This window comes from Ranitomeya variabilis, chromosome 5, assembly GCF_051348905.1.
Source record: "Ranitomeya variabilis isolate aRanVar5 chromosome 5, aRanVar5.hap1, whole genome shotgun sequence".
Taxonomy (NCBI): domain Eukaryota; kingdom Metazoa; phylum Chordata; class Amphibia; order Anura; family Dendrobatidae; genus Ranitomeya; species Ranitomeya variabilis.
This window is the reverse complement of record NC_135236.1, coordinates 519,289,192-519,313,596: the sequence shown is the minus strand read 5'-3', so window position 1 is coordinate 519,313,596 and position 24,405 is coordinate 519,289,192. Positions and strand designations below refer to the sequence as shown.

Below are 24,405 nucleotides of genomic sequence, written 5' to 3'. Positions count from 1 at the left end.
TAATAACAGACGTGGATTCTTTACTGTAAGAGCAGAGAGACTATGGAACTCTCTGCCGTATGATGTTGTAATGAGTGATTCATTAATTAAATTTAAGAGGGGACTGGATACCTTTCTGGAAAAGTATAATATTACAGGGTATATACACTAGATTCCTTGATAAGGCGTTGATCCAGGGAATTAGTCTGATTGCCGTATGTGGAGTCGGGAAGGAATTTTTTTCCCCATGGTGGAGTTACTCCTTGCCACATGGGTTTTTTTTGCCTTCCTCTGGATCAACATGTTAGGGCATGTTAGGTTAGGCTATGGGTTGAACTAGATGGACTTAAAGTCTTCCTTCAACCTCAATAACTATGTAACTATGTAACTATTATAATGCTCTCATCCAGACAAATGTATCATAAATGAGCCCTAGAAGATCAATACAGGAGCATGAAGCTTGTGACCTGAGAAATGCTTACTTACATTCACAGTTGAGGTTGGGTATGCTGATGTTCAGGCTCACATCTATTTTGCCACCACTCTCTTTATCGGGGTCATCTACGTACAGCTCATTAACACTGAAAAAGAAAACACCAAAGTTATGACAGCGACTATGGAAAAAAAGTCAAGAATTCCTGAAAATAAAATAGAAAACAGTCTCATTTTTATTAAATTAACACAACCACAGATACACCAATCATATATGCCAATAATTTATAGAATCAACATGAGGAAAAAAAAAAGAATATGTGTATATTGTACCAGTGACTAGTGTTCTGTGGAGAAGAGTGTGGAAAACCACTAATCAGAAAGAGCAACCACAGCCAATATAGAGTTACCCAGAAAAATTACCAGGCAGAGGTGAGATATAAAAATGCCTTTATTGTATCTGATTGGCAGCAATAAAGATAAAATAACGTAACAATTGTGCGCACAACAGGACAAATAATAATTTATAATTAAAATCTAAATCAATATGGGAGATGGTACAGGCTGACCCAATTAAGTATTCAAAATATCAGGTTAATACAACCCCCCAAAAAATAAGACAAAAAATCTATATGTGCGATATAGCATAAACAATACATGTATAGGGGGACGAAGGACTGAGATCCGAAACGCGCGTCGGGGTGCGCCTTCCTGGCTGACCCTTCCTATACAGGTATATTATATACATTCCCCCCTTTTTTACACAGTGCTCTTGGTAATCTGCCGTGGGACTTCGGCTGTGCTTGGATTGCAGAGGAGTACTCTGTATCCGTTACCACATAATCTAGGCACCTCTGGTGCTGTGCTGTTAAATATTTTCCAGCTATCTACAATGGTTCTCCTATTGGTACTATTTGCACATTACAAATTGCAGTTGCGCACTATAAATAGCAGTCGCACTTGTTTTATTTATGCACCTTTGTGCGGATGTGACAATTTTCATGGTTCTTGCACAATTTTGCACATTGCACTTTATTCTTTCTGCATCATTTGCACAATATATTGTGAGGCGTATTATGTAGGCTGCATATGGTTTAAAAAGAATTTTTTTTATATACTCATTATTTTGCACTTTACATTGTAGTTTTTGCATATATATTATACAGTTCGGTAATGTTGCAAAAAATATTTTTGCACATTTTTCACGTTTTAGAGTGTTTAGTATATGGGCCTATATATATATATATATATATATATATATATATATATATATATATATATATATATATATATATATATATATATATATTTTTTTTTTTCATATACATGTATTGTTTATGCTATATCCCACATATAGATTTTTTGTCTTATTTTTTTGGGGGGGTTGTATTAACCTGATATTTTGAATACTTAATTGGGTCAGCCTGTACCATCTCCCATATTGATTTAGATTTAAATTATTATTTGTCCTGTTGTGCGCACAATTGTTATGTTATTTTATTTTTATTGCTGCCAATCAGATACAATAAAGGCATTTTTATATCTCACCTCTGCCTGGATATTTTCCTGAGTAACTCTATATTGGCTGTGGTTGCTCTTTCATTTTTATTAAAGCAATTCAAGTAGGATCAAATTTAGGATGTGCCAGCGCATGCGCATGTAAACCATCAGAAAGCACAGGAAGACATGTTTCCAGGCAAAACTCCGATGACTTTATGAAACGAAGATGAATTTATGAAAAATATCAAGAATTCCTGAGCATAAAATAGAAAACACTGTTTAATGATATACATTTTTATAAATTTTCAAAGGAATGCAATTCAAGTAAGACAAATTTAGGATGTGCCAGCGCATGCGCAGTGTTAACCGCCAGAAAGCAAAGGAGGACATGACTCTGAGCAAACCTATCTTAATGTGAAGCCCGATGATGACAACCAATAACCTGGGGTCATAGTCACTCTTTGCCCATCAATTGCAGTCCTCTGGTCGAGCCTACATTCTTTATGATGACTAACAGAGTCAGCACTCCCTTGGTCACCATTGAAAACTCCGCCATATGCCTTCTCTGCTCATGTTCTTCCTAGGTTTGGATACACGCATCACATTGCCTACATGACTAATTTATTTCCGTGTCCCCTCTATATACAGCTCTGAATGGGTCCCTTCTTCTACAGAAGAACTACAGTGGGCACACACCACATAGCAATTGTTTATTTTCTCCTTCTCCGACCATGATCATTGCTTCACAAGAGCCACCAATTTTGTAAACCACACAATGCATCAAATGTCCATTGGCACTAAGTAATAAGGGGCTGGGAATTTACAGATGCTTCCATGTTTCTAATTTGTAAAGCATAGAATTATTTCTTCTACAAACAGGCCTAGTAAATTGTATCAGAGTAGAAATCTACTTTTGCTAATCTCATTTGGCAGATCTGGGTGTGAAGCTGATGGATGGAGGTAATAAAACAATTATGTAACATCACAGCAGGATGGATAAATGTGTTCTGCTACTTTAGAAACAAGAATATTTTGGGTGGGTTAAACGGGTGCGTTCCAATCATTACTCACAAGGTGATTACAAAATTGAAAAAATAAAACTCAAGAAACCGGGTCAGAAAGGAAAAAGACAGTGAAACTCATCATCGGTATGGATGAATAATACAACAAAACACTCAGGAAAAAATACAACCTGAAGCTAGTCTGACAGATACAGGGGTGCAACTAGAACTCACGTCCCCACAGCAAAACGCAAACAGCAGCATAAGTAACAAATACCTAAAAGGTATTGATCCATATATCAAAAGGCCCACCTAGTAGTACCAGATAATGGACAGTCACCCATGTGGTTTTATCTACAATTTTTCTTTTCTTTTTTTTTTTTTAACCAATTTAGTAGGGTCCCCTCAATCTCTGGACCCCACAAAAGCTGCTACAGCTATTGGATACCATGAACAGATTTATGGAAACAAAGCTTTTCTAAATTTTTATGGTCACAAATTGTAACGTTAGGCTAAGTGCACACGTTGCAGAATTGCCGCGGAAATTCCGCAGCTCGTGTAGCGGGTATATTGCATGCGGAATTGGCATGCGTATTCCCACTAAACACTATAATTTTTTGCAAGCGTTTTTAGCTTGCAGAATGCTAGCATTTTCCAAGAGATCTGTAGCATCGCTTGGAAAACTGATTGACAGATTGACAAGTGTGACCAACTTTTTACTATTGATGCTGCCTATGTAGCATCAATAGTAAAAAGATAGAACGTTAAAAATAATGAAAAAAAAATTTAAAAAATCACGATATTCTCACCTTCTGGTGTCCCTGACAGTCTTCCCGCTCCTCGCGATGCTCTGGTCCCAATAATGCCTAGCGGCAATGACCTCAGATGACGTAGCGGTCTCGCGAGACCCACGTCATCACAGGTCATTTTCGCAATGCATTATTGGGAACGGAAGCATTGCGAGGATCGGGAAAGCTGCGAGGGACGCCGGAACATCATGATTTTTTTTTTTTTTTTTTTTTTAACAATTATATGGTTCCCAGGACCAGGAGGAGAGTCTCCTCTCCTCCACCCTGGGTACCATCCGCACACGGTCCGTTTACTTCCCGCATGGTGGGCATAGCCCCATGCGGAAAGTAGGCAGATCAATGCATTCCTATGTGTGCGGAATCCCCGCGATTCCGCACAAGGAATGAACATGCTGTACTGGTAGGGGCTTAGAACTGGATAAGAGCCGCAACATGGATATCGTGCCGCAGCTTCTAAGGGCGGTAGATTTATAAATGTGGGATTATAGATGTGGGATTCAGATAATAATAAATAGGTAGATATCAGAATCCCACATTTATCACCCTCATATAATCGTTAGGGTGGAGAGTGGAACCAAAGATCCTACCACTCTCCGGAGGATCTGCATCCTTTATGTATGACCTATTGGAACGCTTCATTTTACCTCTACAGGCTCCAAATAAAAGGTTTGCTGCCAGGTTATATCCCACAAATCACTAGCTGATGGCGCCCCAAGCAGCTTAGTCTCAGACCACCCTTCTAAAAACAAAAGAAAAAGCAGAGGAAAATCCTTTTATGTTTTTATGGATTATTTAATAAAAATCTGAAAACTTTTCACAACTGTAAATCCACAAGGAATTAATAATGAACATATAAGTGAAAACGTTGTACAATGACAGATCCTAGTATCGATCTAGAACAGGGGTGGGCAATTCATTTTCCCCGAGAGGCTACATAAGAGACCGTGACTGTTGGGCAGGGCAGAATAGCCTGAAATTAATGCTGCTGAAAATTAATATCAACATATTATAATTATTTTATAGCAATATTAATTTTATCACTTAATATTGAGCAGAATTAAGTATGATGGCATCCCCTATATACACTATAAGCCGCCACAGCCCACTTACATACAATATGAGCCCTCTCACAACCCCTATATACAGTAAGTCCCCCACATAGCCCGCTATATACAATGTAAGTCCCCCACATAGCCCGCTATATATAAAGTGAAAATCCAGCATCACATCCATGGATAAAAAAAATGATTTCTTTATTAAATCAAGGTTAAAATCCTTTTCAAGGAAAGTAAGGTATGGACAGAGGGGTGACCTTACACGTTGCAAACCAAATGGCTATTAGTCATGATAATAAAAAAGGCATTTTTTTAATCCATGGATGTGATGCTAGATTTTCACTTTGTTTCTCCAACACAGCACTCCATGTACCGCCTACACTTAATTTCACAAGCTGAATTGAACATAGGTGAGCCTAACTTTTTGCTTTACAATTGCCCCTAAATACAGTATGAGCCCCCATATAGCCCCTATATACAGTATGAGCCCCCACATAGCCTCCTATATACAATATGAGCCCCCACATAGCCTCCTATACACATATAAAAGAAAACACGGCATACCTCACTCCCATTTTCCTAGCGCTCTGACCCTGTCTCCGATGCACTGACTCTCACACGCCGATTGGTGGAACATGGAGTTGGCAGCTCCTTCCTATGCAAAATGTATACACCGCCGTCTACATTATCAGATAATAGTGACACTGTGAAGCAGGTGGCAGAGGGCATGGGCATATTGCAGCCCATACGCCATGGTTTAGCCCTTCGGCTGTCATGGTCTGCAGGCCAGACTGGAGCAGCAAGAGGGCTGGATGTGGCCCGCAGGCCAACTTTGACGAGCTCTAATCTAGAAGGATATGGCTCATGTAATATTTCTCCTTTTTGGGAATTTCCTCTGGAAAGTTTGGAGAAGAGAAGTCGTTGGCCTTTAGCCAGCAGGTATAATTCAAAGTCCCAAAACTTATGCAACTACACAAATGCTGGCATCAATAGTTGGCGTTATGCAAGACACACCTTCACAAAATAGACTAATAAAGCCACAAAATGTCTTATATAACCATTTACATATAGTATTTATACTGGAGCAGCTTTATTTGGCTGTTAGTAAAGGTTGTAATTATCATGGAAACTAGGTTATTGATAATAATTACATTTAATTATAGGGAAACCACATGATATCAGTGACGGAGACGTCAGTGGGAGCAGAGATCATGAGTCGGAGGAAGATTAGGATACTGAAAACTAGTCATCAGCAGAGACCATGCACTGTAAGACCACCACTACCCATAATCATGTTGTACCAGCACGGGTAGAACATAGCACAGTGTTTAACCTTTATATATTCTCAATTACCGGTACCTTCATTTTATGCAGAGAAGGTCATGAGGACCAGCAATCACATGTCACCAATGAACGAAAACTGAAGAAAATGATGCACAAAAGTGTATTTATGGAAAAAAAAATAAGCAGAAGAATCAAGGTTGTTTAGATTCTCACTTACAATAAGCCACAAAGACTCTATTCACATTAGCATGTTATTTGGGGGCAACACCTCCAATTAGACATGTAGTATAGTTCTCCTGATAAGCTGTGTCGCCTACCCCATGGTTACGACCATTAACAGCTAACTGTCACTATATGAGTGGTCATAACCATGGATATCTAAGAAACTGCAATGCCCTGCACATTCTAATTGGAGGTATTTTCTAATTTTACACCTACTACATATTGGGATAGGAGTTTGGAGGTGGGAACACCCCTTTAATTCTTCAGCCTTTCCTTCAAATTTGTCAAATCTGTCAGAAATGGAATTGTGCACTATCACACTGCTGAATGTCTCCATTATCAATGGCTTGCATTTTTGACCCACCACTATGTCCAACTTCCCACCATAAAGATAACTTAATTTAACCCCTTCACCCCCAAGGGTGGTTTGCACGTTAATGACCGGGCCAATTTTTACAATTCTGACCACTGTCCCTTTATGAGGTTATAACTCTGGAACGCTTCAACGGATCCTGGTGATTCTGACACTGTTTTCTCATGACATATTGTACTTCATGATAGTGGTAAAATTTCTTTGATATTACCTGCGTTTATTTGTGAAAAAAATGGAAATTTGGCAAAAATTTTGCAATTTTCCAACTTTGAATTTTTATGCAATTAAATCACAGAGATATGTCACACAAAATACTTAATAAGTAACATTTCCCACATGTCTACTTTACATCAGCACCATTTTGGAACCAACATTTTTTTTTGTTAGGGAGTTATAAGGGTTAAAAGTTGACCAGCAATTTCTCATTTTTACAACACCATTTTTTTTTTTAGGGACCACATCTCATTTGAAGTCATTTTGAGGGGTCTATATGATAGAAAATACCCAAGTGTGACACCATTCTAAAAACTGCACCAATCAAGGTGCTCAGAACCACATTCAAAAAGTTTATTAACCCTTCAGGTATTTCACAGGAATTTTTGGAATGTTTAAATAAAAATGAACATTTAACTTTTTTTCACACAAAATTTACTTCAGCTCCAATTTGTTTTATTTTACCAAGGGCAACAGGAGAAAATGGACCCCAAAAGATGTTGTACAATTTGTCCTGAGTATGCCGATACCCCATATGTGGGGGTAAACCACTGTTTGGGCGCATGACAGAGCTCGGAAGCGAAGGAGCGCCATTTGACTTTTCAATGCAAAATTGACTGGAATTGAGATGGGACGCCATGTTGCGTTTGGAGAGCCACTGATGTGCCTAAACATTGAAACCCCCCACAAGTGACACCATTTTGGAAAGTAGACCCCCTAAGGAACTTATCTAGAGGTGTGGTGAGCACTTTGACCCACCAAGTGCTTCACAGAAGTTTATAATGCAGAACCGTAAAAATAAAAAATCATTTTTTCACAAAAATTATCTTTTCGCCCCCAATTTTTTATTTTCACAAGAGTAAGAGAAGAAATTGGACCCCAAAAGCTGTTGTACAATTTGTCCTGAGTACACTGATACCCCATATGTGGGGGTACACCACTGTTTGGGCGCATGGGAGAGCTCAGAATGGAAGGAGCGCCGTTTGACTTTTCACTGCAAAATTGACAGGAATTGAGATGGGACGCCATGTTGCGTTTGGAGAGCCACTGATGTGCCTAAACATTGAAACCCCCCACAAGTGACACCATTTTGGAAAGTAGACCCCTAAGGAACTTATCTAGATGTGTGGTGAGCACTTTGACCCACCAAGTGCTTCACAGAAGTTTATAATGCAGAGCCGTAAAAATAAAACAAAAATTTTTTCCCACAAAAATTATTTTTTCGCCCCCAGTTTTGTATTTTTCCAAGGGTAACAGGAGAAATTGGACCCTATATATTGTTGTCCAATTTGTCCTGAGTACGCTGATACCTGATATCTGGGGGGGAACCACCGTTTGAGCGCATGGCAGAGCTCGGAAGGGAAGGAGCATCATTTGCAATGCAGACTTAGATGGATTGGTCTGCAGGCATCACATTGCGTTTGCAGAGCCCCTAATGTACCTAAACAGTAGAAACCCCCCACAAGTGACCCAATATCGGAAACTAGACCGCCCAAGGAACTCATCTAGATGTGTTGTGAGAACTTTGAACCCCCAAGTGTTTCACTACAGTTTATAACGCAGAGCCATGCAAATAAAAAATATATTTTTTTTCCACAAAAATTATTTTTTAGCCCCTAGTTTTGTATTTTCCCAAGGGTAACAGGAGAAATTGGACCCCAAAAGTTGTTCTCCAATGTGTTCCGAGTACGCTGATACCCCATATGTTGGGGTAAACCCCTGTTTGGGCGCACGGGAGAGCTTGGAAGGGAAGGAGCACTGTTTTACTTTTTCAACGCAGAATTGGCTGGAATGGAAATCGAACACCATGTCGCGTTTGGAGAGCCCCTGATGTGCCTAAACAGTGGAAACACCCCAATTATAACTGAAACCCTAATCCAAACACACCCCTAAGCCTAATCCCAACGGTAACCCTAACCACACCTCTAACCCAGACACACCCCTAACCCTAATCCCAACCCTATTCCCAACCGTAAATGTAATCCAAACCCTAACCCTAACTTTAGCCCCAACCCTAAATGTAGCCTTAACCCTAGCCCCAACCCTAACCCTAACCCTAGCCCTAATGGGAAAATGGAAATAAATACATTTTTTTATTTTCCCTAACTAAGCGGGTGATGAAGGGGGGTTTGATTTACTTTTATAGCGGGTTTTTTTTAGCAGATTTTTATGATTGGCAGCCGTCACACACTGAAAGACGCTTTTTATTGCAAAAAATATTTTTTGCGTTACCACATTTTGAGAGCTATAATTTTTCCATATTTGAGTCCACAGAGTCATGTGAGGTCTTGTTTTTTGCGGGACGAGTTGACGTTTTTATTGGTAACATGTTCGGGCACGGGAGATTTTTTGATCGCTTTTTATTCCGATTTTTGTGAGGCAGAATGACCAAAAACCAGCTATTCATGAATTTCTTTTGGGGGAGGCGTTTATACCGTTCTGCGTTTGGTAAAATTGATAAGGCAGTTTTATCCTTCGGGTCAGTACGATTACAGCGATACCTCATATCATTTTTTTATGTTTTGGCGCTTTTATACGATAAAAACTTTTATAGAAAAAATAATTATTTTGGCATCGCTTTATTCTGAGGACTATAACTTTTAAATTTTTTCGCTGATGATGGTGTATGGCGGCTCGTTTTTTGCGGGACAAGATGACGTTTTCAGTGGTACCATGGTTATTTATATCCGTCTTTTTGATCGCGTGTTATTCCACTTTTTGTTTGGCGGTATGAGAATAAAGCGTTGTTTTTTGCCTCTTTTTTTTTTTTTTTTTTTTTACGGTGTTCACTGAAGGGGTTAACTAGTGATATAGTTTTATAGGTGGGGTCGTTACGGACGCGGCAATACTAAATATATTTACTTTTATTGTTTGATTTTTTTTTTATTTAGATAAAGAATTGTATTTATGGGAATAATTTTTTTTTATTATTTATTTAGGAATTTTTTTTTTATTTTTATTTTTTACACATGTGGACATTTTTTTTTTTTACTTTTTTACTTTGTCCCAGGGGGGGGACATCACAGATCTGTGATCTGACAGTTTGCATAGCACTCTGTCAGATCACCGATCTGACTTAGAGCAAAGCAGGCTTACCAGCGCCTGCACTGAGCAGGCACTCGGTAAGCCACCTCCCTCCCTGCAGGACCCGGATGCCGCGGCCATCTTGGATCCGGGACCTGCAGCGAGGAAGGAGGTAGGAGACCCTCGGAGCAACGCGATCACATCGCGTTGCTCCGGGGGTCTCAGGGAAGCACGCAGGGAGCCCCCTCCCTGCGCGATGGTTCCCTGTACCGCCGGCACACCGCGATCATGTTTGATCGCGGTGTGCTGGGGGTTAATGTGCCGGGGGCGGTCCGTGACCGCTCCTGGCACATAGTGCCGGATGTCAGCTGCGATAGGCAGCTGACACCCAGCCGCGCTCCCCCCGTGAGCGCGGCCGATCGTGCTGGACGTACTATTCCGTCCTTGGGAAGTAGGGCCCACCCCACATGGACAGAATAGTACGTCCAATGGCAGAAAGGGGTTAAATTCATTTTTGCTATATTCATTTTATATATTAAAGAGGACTTTTCACTATTATTAAAATGTTAATGCGGCCTCACTGATTCGGGGACAGTTTTTACTTTTCTTCTGTGCCCTGCCGTTATATAAAGTTATGCGCCTGGTAATAACGGTGAACATTTTCCCTTCACCTAACTGGGCGTGTACCACAGACCTCCTCTGTGGATGTTTGTGTTTTCTCCTCTGATGCTGGCCAATCAAAACATGGCCACACCCACAGAAGTTCAGTGCTACACGCCCAATTGGTTGAAGGGAAAATTTTCACCATTATTACTGGGGGGCATAACTTTGGAACAGAGGGGCACAAAAGAAAAAGAAAAACTGTTCTGGAGTCAGTGGATCAGCACCAATCAGAGGAGGCCCTCAGGTTAAATTAAGAAAAATAAAAAATAAAACATACTCTAACTAGGAATGCAATATTACTTTCAGACTACAGGACCTTTGCGAACATTTATAAAAACTAGCAGAAAAAGAGTCATTGCCCATCAAACCTATCAGCCCACATGACTACTACCAGTCAATACCGCATTCTATAAATGACGGATGAAGATTTGTTTGGGCATTTGAACACATTTTATTTTTCATTTAAATCTGTTTCAGGAAACTCTCCAGTGAGGAATTTTTCACTTCCTAAGGCAGTTTTGCAGAATTTTTATTAAGCCTTTTTGTAAAGTGTTTTCTGCAGCCTTTTGATTGGCCATTGCCTAGTTTGGACCTTTGTACATTAGGAGCCGCTTCAAAAGAAGTGACATGATCTTACATCAGGGTATATTCCACTAATACCAAACTACTGTACTGTACATACTATACTACACCAATCCTCAGAGAAGGCGTCCATCAGAACATAATAAAGGGAATATAAAAACAGGAATTACTATGAGACAAGACCATATAATGAGGCAATTCAAAATGAAACCCATATCAGGGATACTAATTAGCCATTAGTAATGCAGGTCCCCTAATTAAAAAGGAAGACTTTTACATAAACATATTGGTCATAGCTTCACCGTTTTCTACTTTGGAATGTAAAGCACAGGTGTAAAGGAGGTCACGTATCTGAAGCATTCATCCTCATCAAAAGCTGCATACCAATGTAATAACATAAGAATGTAAAAAAGTGCTTCAGCGCTATCCTGATAAGATACACGCAATCCTTGGTTTTCTTTTGGGTATTAAGGAGGAAGTAAAACATTCCTAAGAGGCCCTGTTATTAGGGACTAGGTCACAAGTGAGCAGACAAAATGGCTCTTCAAAGCCAAACTACTATCTGCTTACTAAATGGGTACCAGCAGAGCCCGATGTAGCAGAGCCCCGATGTAGCAGAGCCCGATGTAGCAGGCTGCTATTGGATTGGCTGCACACCACAATCGGCGCTCCCTCACAACCCTTACAAAGTCCATATAGCCTACAGCCGCAGTAATACAATACAGACCTATTATTACTACTGCCAAACAATGCTTTAGAAACATCACATACACAAATCTATTTAACTGTTAACTGTATTCCTAACATAGTCGCCAATCGTCCAGAAATTCCTGGACAGTTCGCAAAATTGGATACTTTTTCCCCCCTATCTGTAAAAAAAGCCGGATTACTCACCGGTAATGCTCTTTTAATGAGTCCACGACAGCACCCCACATGAGAGAGAGGGATCCGCCCCATAGGAACAGGAAACCTACAGAATAAAAGGAGGCGGTCCCCTCTCCTCCTCAGTTTAGTTTACAGAGTACAAAAAGGGAACCGCAAAAAGCTTTAGTATTAATTCTTATTCAGCAAAATATCTTAAACTCTATACAACCATTATTTGTGAATTTAAAAGGAAGAGCTGTGCATAATTTAGGGAGGGTAGTAAATGGGTGCTGTCGTGGACTCATTAAAAGAGCATTACCGGTGAGTAATCCGGCTTTTTACCCTTCGCCACGACAGCACCCCACATGAGAGATTTTCAGAGATTCATTATTTGGGTGGGATTACTGTATTAAGAACAGCTCTACCAAAGGTCAGATCAGAAGATGCAGATAGATCAAGTCTATAATGGTTGTAAAAGGTAGAAGGTGTAGACCAAGTTGCGGCCTTACATATTAAATGGATCGGTACATCCGCTTGTTCCGCCCAGGAGGAAGCCATGGCTCGTGTTGAGTGAGCTTTAATACCCGCTGGAGGAATCTCGCCTTTTGACGTATAGGCCAAGCAGATAGCATCTCTGATCCATCGAGATATGGTAGCTCTCGTGACCCCATGTCCTTTCTTGTGGCCCTGAAAGGAGATAAACAGAGCCCTACTCTCCCTCCATGTCTGACACCTTTCTATATAGGTCAGGATGGCTCTTCTGACATCTAAGGTGTGGAATTTGTGCTGTTCTGGAGTTACAGGTGAATCAAAAAAGGAAGGGAGAAATATCTCTTGGGACCTGTGGTAGGTGGACGCTACCTTAGGGAGGTATGAGGGGTCTGGTTTTAGGACTATCCGATCATGGAATATCAGTAAGAAGGGTGGGTCTACTGATAGGGCCTGGATGTCGCTAACCCGTCTAGCTGAGGTTAGGGCTACCAAGAGGGCTACTTTATATGTCAGGATTTTTAAAGGTATTGAATCTAGTGGCTCAAATGGGGAGCTGGTTAAGGCCTCTAGCACTAGATTTAAATCCCACGGAGGTAGACGGGGAATATGGACCGGTTTACTACGTTCACAAGATTTTATGAATCTGGAGATCCACCTATTAGCTGCTATATTGCATCCATATAGGGCTCCTAATGCCGAGACCTGAACTCTTAAGGTGTTTACAGATAACCCCAACTCTCGGCCTTTTTGCAAGAACTCTAGAATAGGTGTGACTGGAACTTGCTTAGTGAACGGTACCGTGTAAAAGTCTAAGAATTTATTCCATACCCTACTATATATCAGGGTGGTAGATCTTTTCCTGCTCAATAAGAGGGTGTTTACTAGTTCTGCTGAGAACCCTCTTGATCTTAGTAGTTGCCTCTCAAATTCCACGCCGTCAAGTGAAGACCTTTCACTTGCGGGTGGAAAAAGGGGCCTTGGGACAGCAGTTTCTTGTCTGATGGGAGAATCCATGGATCGCATAGGCACATGGTCTGGAGACAAGAGAACCATGGTCTTTTCGGCCAGAATGGTGCAATGAGGATCACTCTTGCTTGTTCCCTCCTGATTTTTCTGATCACTAGTGGAATCAGAGACATCGGAGGAAAGGCGTATGCCAGCTGGAACCTCCAAGGATGGTGGAGAGAGTCCAACATATCTGGGTGATCCATGGCGTTCAGGGAAGCGAACCTTCTTACTTGCCGGTTGTCTCTTGTGGCAAATAGGTCGATTTGTGGTATCCCCCATGATTCTGTTATCATACTGAATATGGATCTGTTTAAGGTCCATTCCCCTTGACGTAACTCGTTTCGGCTGAGGTAGTCTGCCCTGATGTTCTCTACACCTCTGATGTGCAGGGCTGTTAGGGATGTTAGATGAGTCTCTGCCAGCTGGAAGATGTCTGCAGCTATGGTCATTAGACTTCCTGACCTTGTACCACCCTGACGGTTCACATATGCCACTGTGGTGGAATTGTCTGAGTAAATTCTTACATTTGCTCCTTGAATCTGCGGAAGAAAGTGATTTAAGGCATATTCTACCGCTTTTAACTCCTTCCAATTGGAGGAACATGACAATTCTGCCTGGTCCCAAGTATCTTGGGCCAGACTGTCTTTCATATGTGCTCCCTACCCAATAGGGCTGGCGTCGGTGGTAATTATTTTAGATGGGTCTATTATCCATGGCACACCCTCTGAGAGGTGGTCCATGTCTAGCCACCAGGATAGTGATTCTAAGACATCTTTGGAAAGAGTTATTCTGCTTTCTAGATGTCCATCTTTTCCCTGAGCCGACAATACCTCATACTGTAATTGACGAGTATGAAATTGTGCCCATGGTACAGCAGGGATACATGATGATAATGACCCCAGCAAAGACATGCCCTTCCTTAGTGTCATGTATGGGTTGTGTATTGCGTCTGATACCCTTGATTGTATAGTCAGTTTCTTTGCCTGGGGGAGGAAGCATCTCTGACTTACGGAGTCTAGCTGGATTCCTAGAAATGTCTGGACGGTTTCTGGACTCAGCCGGGATTTTTCGAAGTTGACGATCCAACCTAACTCCTGTAGGGACGAGATCGTATTAGATAGACGGGTTTTACACTGGAGCATAGAGTTTCCCACCACTAGAAAGTCATCTAGGTAGGGTATTATCAAGGTATCTCGTTGACGTAGATGAGCCATCACTTCTAATATCACCTTAGTGAAGATGCGGGGAGCCATAGAAAGCCCAAATGGCATTGCAACATACTGAAAGTGACGAACCTGTCCTTCCAGGATGACTGCTACCCTTAGATACTTTTGATGTTCGGCATGTATGGGAAGATGATAATAGGCATCCTTTAAGTCTATTCCGGCCATGACACACCTAGGAAACAAGAGTTTTATGGTTGAACTAATGGATTCCATTTTGAAGGTATGATTACGCAGGAAGGCGTTTAATCTCTTGAGGTTTATGATGGTTCTAAATGAACCATCAGGCTTATTGATCAAGAATAAAGGGGAATAGAACCCCTTCCCTTCTTGATCCTGGGGAACTTCTATCAGGACTTTTTTAGACAGAAGAGATAGGATCTCTGATTCCAGAGCCCTTTGTTGGTCTTGACCTTTTGGAGATGTTACTATAAAGGAATCCCAAGGGATTCGGTCAAAATCCAATTTTAGGCCGTATTGTACAATGTCCAGAATCCACTGGCTGGATGTTATTTGTTCCCATCTGGGGAGGAAGAATTTTAATCTGCCGCCTACCTCCTGGTTAGCGGTATTTGCGTTTCGGGTTATGGGACCCGCTAAAAAAGGCACCTTTTTGCTTCGGGTCCTTCGACTCCCATCGCTCCCTTTGTTCAAACGGCTTGTTCCTGGTAAAGGGACGTCTTTTGAAGGCTCTCCTGTAGGATGGAAGATACTGGTTAGGGAAGCCTTTTTTCCTTTCTCCTGCTTTACTCAGGAGCTCATCCAGCGCTTTTCCGAAAAGAAACTCACCCTGGCAGGGGATCGCACAAAGTTTTGCTTTGGCCTGTGCGTCCCCTTTCCAGTTCTTTAGCCAGAGTGCTCGCCGGGCTGTGTTCACTAGGCCGGCTGACCTGGCTGCTAGGCGTAGCGAATCCACAGAGGCATCAGCCAGGAATGCTACTGCTTCTTTGATTAGAGGGAATTTCGGCAGGATTGACTCTCTCGAAGTTCTACCTCTAATCTGTTCCTCCAGTTGCTCCATCCACACTAGTAGTGACCTTGCAGTGCAGGTGCTAGATATGGCGGGCCTGAATGCCCCCGTGTTGGCTTCCCACGACCTTTTTAGTAAAGCTTCCGCTTTACGGTCCAGCGGGTCTGTCAGGACTCCTGAATCCTCCACCGGTAAGACCGACTGTTTGGTTGTGGAGGCTACAGCGGCATCCACCTTTGGCACCTTCGACCAGGTATTTAGCTCCTCGTCGCTGAAGGGATAGCGTCTTTTAGAGGCTGATGGTAGAAAACCTCTATTTTGCTTATCCCACTCTTTTTTTTACTATTTCTTTAATAGTTTTTATGACGGGGAAGGACCTACGTTTCCTCTGTCCTAACCCCGCGAACATGATGTCCTGAGCCGATTTACTTTCTTTTTCATCTGAGCACCCCATCGTGCTTCTGACAGATTTTATTAAATTGTCCACACTGCTGTTGGGAAGACAAAGTCCCCCTTCAGTCTCGGATGAGCTCGGCTGGGATTCCGCTTCGCCTGAGGATATACATACGTCCTCCGACTGTGAACTGACCGGAGATTTGGACCTACTAAGCTGACGGGTACTGGTGGTACTAGTCTGCGCCAACCCCTGCATTTCTTCCCGGATCATAGCTCTGACATCTGATGGAGTCATTATGTTTTCCTGCCGTAAGGTTTGCATGATACACTCCGAACACAGTTTTTTAACATAATCATCCGGGAGGGGCTGCGTACATAAAGCACATTCCTTGTGCTTGGATTTGTGTGTCCTTTTCTTAGTCTAGGAAAGATACAGGAGGAACATATATCAGCATATAGGAAGAGACTCTTTCAAAAACTCACCCAGTGAAGCTGACAGGTACCGGTTCTGGAGGCGGATTTCGTTTGGTGGTAGAACTCTTCTCTGGAGGTCGACCACCACTCTTTGTGCTGCTCCTAGCGCTTCTCTCCTTGCTAGGAGAACGCTGTTGCACTGCGGGCAAGTGCGCATCGTCGGCCGGTGAAGCCATCTTACACACACCGGCCCGACGCTAGCGCTGCATTTTTGAATCTGCCGCCCATTCTCCTGCCTCCCCGGACCAACCCGGAAGTGCTCCAGCGACTTCCGGGTTAGACGCGCCGCTCTCACTCACCATGCGGCGGCTAGGGATATTAAGCCGGCCGCAGCAGCGCGCGCGTCCTCACGGTGCCGGGCGGACCCACGGTGACCGGACCCGGACCGTGGATGCTTGGCCAGACGAGGGGGGAGGCTGCAAGCAGGTGCTCCCCCGCCGCTGCTTCTGGAACCGCAGCCCCTGCCGTTCCCTCAGATACCGACGCAGGCGGGTGCATGGCCCAGGGATCCTCTTCATCTGTAGGTAAGCCGGGTCCCTGTAGGAACAGGAAACCTAAACTGAGGAGGAGAGGGGACCGCCTCCTTTTATTCTGTAGGTTTCCTGTTCCTATGGGGCGGATCCCTCTCTCTCATGTGGGGTGCTGTCGTGGCGAAGGGTAAAAGAATGTAAGGCATCCGTGACGTTTTTGAAGCTGAAGAAACTTTTATACCAATTATTTTGACTGTAATTATCATTTTATAGTGAATGTAGCCAACGTCTTCATATCATATTATAGGCTATAGACCTGCATCAATTAGAATCATGAGGATTTATTAAGGTTTTTCAATGTTTTTGTTAAAAATATTGTCTGTCCATGATTTTGTGATAAGCTGTCCAGAAAAAAATAAAGTCAACCATGAGGCCTACATGTTATTTTCCAAAGAACAAAGACTAAGGCTACTTTCACACATCAGGTTTTCAGTGTCAGGCTAAATCCGGCGAATGTTGGAAAAACTGGATCCGGCGCAGATTGTGAAAAGCTGACGCGACGGATCCGTTTTTTTGACAGATCCGGCTAGCCTATCTACATTATTGGATAAAAATAAAATTTGGAGCATGCTCAGTTTAAAAAACCGGATCAGGCCGCCGGTTCCGCCTTTTTCCGGATCCGGCACCTTCCGGCTCCCATAGCTTTCCATTCTAGCAAACAGCCGGAAGCGCCGGATCCGGCGCTTCAGGTCTTTTCACCGGAGACAGAAAACGTTGCTATTGACGTTTTTTCAAGAAACCGGAAGATTTGCAGGATCCGGCGAAAACCAGACGAAACGCAATGTCATCCGGTGCAATACGGCACTAGTACAAGTCTATGGGAAAAAAACCTGATCCGGCGGCAACATTCCCCTGATCCGTTTTTTTTGAAAATTAGCCGGATTTAGCCTGACACTGAAAACCTGATGTGTGAAAGTAGCCTAATTTGGTCTTAAAAAGAACCTGTCATCAGGTCAGAAGTGGCCAGTTTTTACTCTTATTTTATTCTCACTGTTCCCCTGAGAAATTCAGAGGTTTTTTTAATCCACCATGCACTTCCAAAGATATCAGCCTTTTTATTTAATGGTAATTTTTAGAAGATCTGTGCAGAGCAGGAGAGGAATCTTACTGAGACCTGAGTGGAGGCTTCAGGAGCTGAGCAGCTAAAGGACCTTCCACTTGAAAGGTTCTTGAGTTAGCCTGCCGTCACACGTTCAGTATTTGGTCAGTATTTTACATCAGTATTTTTAAGCCAAAACCAGGAGTGGGTGATAAATGCAGAAGTGGTGCATATTTTTCTATTATACTTTTCCTCTATTTGTTCCACTCCTGGTTTTGGCTTACAAATACTGATGTAAAATACTGATCAAATACTGCTTAGTGTCACGGCAGCCTTAAAGGGGTGCTATGGGGAGATGAAAAATGTTCGTATTGTCCCTGCCCTTGTGAGGATGGCTTCTACAAATGGATAGTGATCCTAAACACATGTCAAAATCATAATAAACGATCTCAAAAGGCAGAAGCTGAAGGTTTTGCAATGGTCCTCACAGTCCCCTGATCTGAACATCATTGAAAATCTGTGCTAGACTTCGAAACAGCAGTGCATGCAAGACGACCCAGGAATCTCACAGAACTGGAAACATTTTCCAAGGAAGAATGGAAGAAAATCCATCAAACAAGAATTGAAAGACTCTTGGATGGCTACAAAAAGCATTTACAAGCTGTGATACTTGAAAAGGAGGTGCTGCAAGGTACGAACCATGCAGGGAGTCCAACCTGTTGCCTTGGCCCATTTTGTCTTTTGTAATTTATAAAATGTAGAAGATGGAAACAAAATGATTACACACACACACATTGTATATATATATATATATATATATATATATATATATATATATATATATATATATATATATATATATATATATATATATATATATATATATATATATATATATATATATACATACATACACATACACTAGATGGTGGCCCGATTCTAACGTATCGGGTATTCTAGAATATGTAGGTAGTATATAGCACAGGCCACGTACTATATTGCACAGTCACGTAGTATATAACACAACCAACGTAGTATATAACAGAGCTACGTAGTATATAACACAGCGTACGTAGTATATAGCACAGCCACGTAGTATGTAACACAGCCACGTAGTATGTAACACAGCCACGTAGTATATAACACAGCCACATAGTGTATTGCACAGCCATGTAGTATATAGCACAGCCACGTAGTATATTGCAGCCACGTATATTGCACAGCTACGTAGTATATTGCACACAGCCACGTAGTATATTGCACAGCCACGTAGTATATTGCACAGCCACGTAGTATATTGCACAGCCACGTAGTATATTGCACAGCCACATAGTATATTGCACAGCCACATAGTATATTGCACAGCCACGTAGTATATTGCACAGCCACGTAGTATATTGCACAGCCACGTAGTATATAACACTGTGCATGGAGTATATAACACAGGTTACGTAGTATAAAGCACAGCTATTTAGTATATTGCCCAGCTACATAGTGTATAGCACAGAGATGTAGTATATAACAGAGCCCACGCAGTATTAACACAGCCCACGTAGTATATAGCAATGTGGGCACTATATGCGTGGTAAAAAAAGAATTAAAATAAAAAATAAACATATACTCACCTTCCGAAGGCCCCTTGAAGTCCTGGAGCCTGTGTGTGGTGCACACGGCAGCTTCCGGTCCCAGGGTTGCTATGAGCTTAGGACCTGTGATGACGTCGCGGTCACATGACTGTGACGTCATGGCAGGTCCTTCTCACATAGCATCCTTAGCACTGGAACCTGCAGCTTCCACTGCCGAGGACAGCGGGCCACGTCGGAAGGTGAGAATAACCTTTTTTATTTTTTTGTATTAATATTATTTTTAACATTAGATCTATTTACTATTGATGCTGCATAGGCAGCATCAATAGTAAAAAGTTGGTCACACAGGGTTAAAAGCAGCGTTAACGGAGTGTGTTACCCGTGGCATAACGCGGTCCGTTAACGCTGCCATTAACCCTGTGTGAGCGCTGACTGGAGGGGAGTATGGACGGGACACTGAGTGCAGGGCAGTAAGCAGCGGCTATTTCGCTGCTGGACTGTGCCTGTCGCTGATTGGTCGTGGGCGTTTTGCCGGGAGCAATCAGCGACTTGGATTTCCGTGACAGACTAGAGGCCGCGACCAATGAATATCTGTGACAGACAGACAGACAGACGTAAGTGACCCTTAGAGATTATATATATATATATATATATATATATATATATATATATATATATATATATATATATATAGTGATCCAAAAGTAGGTGGACAGTATGTGTAATAGGGTTATGAAGGGGGAGTTTTATCAAACATGGTGTACAGTGAAACTGACTCAATTGCCCTTAGCAACCAATCAGATTCCACTTTTCATTCTTCACAGACTCTTTGGAAAATGAAAGATGGCATCTGATTGGTTGCTAAGGGCAACTGAGTCAGTTTCACAGATACAGTTTTCACAGATAAATCTCCCCCAAATCTGTTGTCTTTTCAGATAATTCAGATAACCCATAATGGCAAATAATTTAAATACAGATCAAAGAAAATGGATTTTAAAAGAGTATTGGAAATCTCAAAATGCTGAAAAAGGTAGAGCAAACTGGGTTGAAACATTTGGTACTCAAGCCCCAAAGAGACAAATCATTTACCGCATTCGTGACAAATTAGATGTCAGTCTCAATCCTTAAAGGGAACCTGTCACCCCCAAAATCGAAGATGAGCTAAGCCCACCGGCATCAGGGGCTTATCTACAACATTCTGTAATGCTGTAGATAAGCCCCGATGTATCCTGAAAGATGAGAAAAAAAGGTTAGATTATACTCACCCAGGGGCGGTCCGGTACGATGGGCGTCGTGGTCTGGTTCGGGCCTCCTATCTTTATAGGATGACGTCCTCTTCTTGTCTTCACGCTGCGGCTCCGGCGCAGGCGTACTTTGCCCTGTTGAGGGCAGAGCAAAGTACTGCAGTGTGCAGGCGCCGGGCCTCTCCGACCTTTCCCGGCGCCTGCGCACTGTAGTACCTTGCTCTGCCCTCAACAGGGCAAAGTACGCCTGCGCCGGAGCCGCAGCGTGAAGACAAGAAGAGGACGTCATCAGATCGGACCGCCCAGGTGAGTACACTCTAACCTCTTTTTCTCATCTTTCAGGATACATCGGGGGCTTAGCTACTGCATTACAGAATAATGTAAATAAGCCCCTGATGCCGGTGGGCTTAGCTCACCTTCGATTTTGGGTGTGACAGGTTCCCTTTAATGCTCCAAAAACTGGTCGACCCAAAACAGCCTGTACAGAAAATAATAAACAACTTGTTGCTGAAACATTTGTTCAGAGTCCAAAAAAGTCCACCAGAAGAGTCTCTTTAGAATTGGGAATTTCACGAGCTTCCATCATGCGAATCCTGAAATCTATTGGGGGAAAGCTTATCGTCCACGTCTAATTCATGGTTTATTGGAGGATGATCCAGACAGGCAGCTGCAATTTAGTGAGATTATGCTTAACGAAATTGAAGAAAATCCAGTAATTTTAGATAACATTATGTGGAGTGATGAAGCTTCTTCCAAATTATCTGGCCGTATTAACAGACATAATTGTATTTACTGGTATAATGAGAACATGCATTTAACATTAGAGCAACAACTAAATGAGCCTGGTGTCAATGTTTGGGGTGGTATTTCAAGTTTTGGTGTTTTTGGACCTTTTTTTTACGGAAAAGTCACAGGAGATAAGTATCTCGAAATTCTAATGAATCAAGTTGTTCCCCAGTTACAGCAACAGCCTATTTCAAATGACCTTTATTTCCAATAAGATGGGGCCCCTCCACATTATTCAAGAGTAGTCCGCGAGTATCTTGATGAAACATTTCCTAATAAATGGATTGGCTGAAGAGGCCCACTTGATTGGCCGGCACGTTCACCAGACTTGACCCCAATGGATTTTTTTCTTTTGGGGAGTGCTCAAGGACAAAGTTTACAGTTGAAAACCAAAAAGTGTCAGTGATTTGAAAAATTACATAAGAGATGCATTTCAAGAAATTAATACCCAAAGAGACTTGTGCAAAAATGTTTGTCGAAGCGTAAGAGGCAGACTTCAAAGCTGTGCAAATTGTGATGGAAAACAGTTTGAGCACCTGTGTTGATAAAATTTAAGGGCTTTTGTATTATTGTTCAGAAATAAAATTTAATTGTCAATGTTATGCTTGTGTTAGTTAATTTTATATCTAAATCAAAATAAATGTTATTATTTTCGGTCCACCTACTTTTCGACCTATCTAATATATAAAGCTGAATGTGTGTATGTGTGTATGTATGTATGTATGTATGTATGTGTGTGTGTATGTCCGGGATTGGCATCTGAACCGTCGCAGCTACAGCCACAAAATTTTGCACAGTCACACATCTGGACCCCGAGAGCGTCATAGGCTATGTTGTGAGGCGAAATTTTAACCCCGCGCGTTCCAATTCACCAAACAATTTTGCCCCTATCTACATAATGGGGAAAAATGAAAGGAAAAGTGTTGGAGGCAAATTAACAGCTGCCAGATGTGAACAAGGGGGACTTAAAGAATGAGAGCGATGGCGCCAAAGAGTATATACTGTACAGTTGCTAAGGTGGGGCCCCGACATGGGATAATCACCACACCACCACGGGGATATGAACACACACACAAAATGCGCCACACACTACCACGTGCTCGAACACATATATCACCCTCAGCACACATTTCACCACACATACACCAACCTCGCCACATAAAAGTCGAAACACAAAAGTCGCCGCTCAAAACTCACCACGCGCAAAACTCTCCACATGCAAAACTCGTCACACGTGCAAAACTCACCTCATGAAAAACTCGCCACACGCAAAACTTGCACACGCAGAAAAATTGCCACATGCACAAAAGTTGCAACACATGCAAAAGTTGCCTCACACAAAACTTGCACATACTCAAAAGGCACCACACATAAAACTCGCCACGCGCAAAACTCGCCATGCGCAAAACTTGCTGCACACAACTTGCTACACTAACCTGTCACATGCAACTCGACACACAAAAAGTTGCTACACGCTAGTCGCCACACAAAACTCATCTCACAAAAGTCGCTACATGCATGTCGCCACACGCAACTCAACACACACAACTTGACATACGAAACTCGCCCTAAAACACACACAAGTCTGGTATTATCCTTCAAAAATAAAAATCTGATTAATAAGCAGACAAACTACAAGAGCAACAAATGTACCATATAGGAATCCGGCAGCTGTCAGTCACATGACCAGTCTATTATGTGTATGTGTGAGCTAATATATACTGCCAGGGGGTGGGCTTACTGTTGGCTGGGGATTTATCAGGCTGCCAATTTAGCTTACAAATACTGTGGTAAAAATACTGACCAAATAACGTGTGAACGAGGGCTAATACAGGAGGAGATGACATACAGATCTATACTATATACAGGAGGAGATGACACACAGGTATATACTATTTACAGGGGAGATGACACACAGATATATACTATATACAGGAGAGATGACACAGGTATATACCATATACAGGAGGAGATGACATACAGGTATATACTATATACAGGAGCAGATTACCTACAGGTATATAGTATATACAGGAGGAGATGACATACAGGTATATGCTATGTATAGGAGGAGATGACATACAGGTATATACTATATACAGGAGGAGATGACACAGATATATACTATATATAGGTGAGATGACACACAGGTATATACTATATACAGGAGATTACATACAGGTATATCTAATATATAAAGCTGAATGTGTGTATGTATGTATGTGTGTATGTCCGGGATTGGCATCTGCACCGTCGCAGCTACAGCCACAAAATTTTCCACAGTCACACGTCTGGACCCCGAGAGCGTCATAGGCTATGTTGTGAGGTGAAATTTTAACCTCGCGCGTTCCAATTCACCAAACAATTTTGCCCCTATCTACATAATGGGGAAAAAGTGAAGGGAAAAGTGTTGGAGGAAAATTGACAGCTGCCAGATGTGAACAATGGGGACTTAAAGAATGAGAGCGATGGCGCCAAAGAGTATATACCGTACAGTTGCTAAGGTGGGGCCCCGACATGGGATACTCACCACACACGAGGATATGAACACAAACACAAAATGCGCCACACACTACCACGTGCTTGAACACATATACCACCCTCAGCACACATTTCACCACACACACACCAACCTCGCCACATAAAAGTCGAAACA

The 24,405-nt window shown here is 42.1% G+C and overlaps 3 protein-coding genes across 3 annotated transcripts in view; all 3 read right to left on the bottom strand.

Annotated features, from left to right (window-relative positions):
* Nucleotides 1-24,405, bottom strand: part of ERGIC1 (endoplasmic reticulum-golgi intermediate compartment 1) — a 124,338-nt gene that overhangs the window by 46,559 nt on the left and 53,374 nt on the right. The window contains exon 4 of the mRNA XM_077265792.1: nt 466-560. Within this exon, the coding sequence (XP_077121907.1) occupies nt 466-560 (95 nt within the window). The remainder of the gene's footprint in view (nt 1-465; nt 561-24,405) is intronic.
* LOC143776412 (uncharacterized) lies at nt 12,121-14,154 on the bottom strand. The gene is made up of 2 exons (XM_077265791.1): nt 12,511-14,154; nt 12,121-12,137 (listed from the first exon to the last, which is right to left on the bottom strand). Coding segments are annotated over exons 1-2 (1,596 nt in total). The 5' UTR covers nt 14,105-14,154; the 3' UTR covers nt 12,121-12,135.
* Nucleotides 14,427-17,206, bottom strand: LOC143773449 (uncharacterized). The gene is made up of 3 exons (XM_077260897.1): nt 15,514-17,206; nt 14,512-15,419; nt 14,427-14,450 (listed from the first exon to the last, which is right to left on the bottom strand). The coding sequence occupies exons 1-3, from the start codon at nt 15,743-15,745 to the stop codon at nt 14,427-14,429; spliced, it is 1,164 nt and encodes a 387-aa protein (XP_077117012.1). The 5' UTR covers nt 15,746-17,206.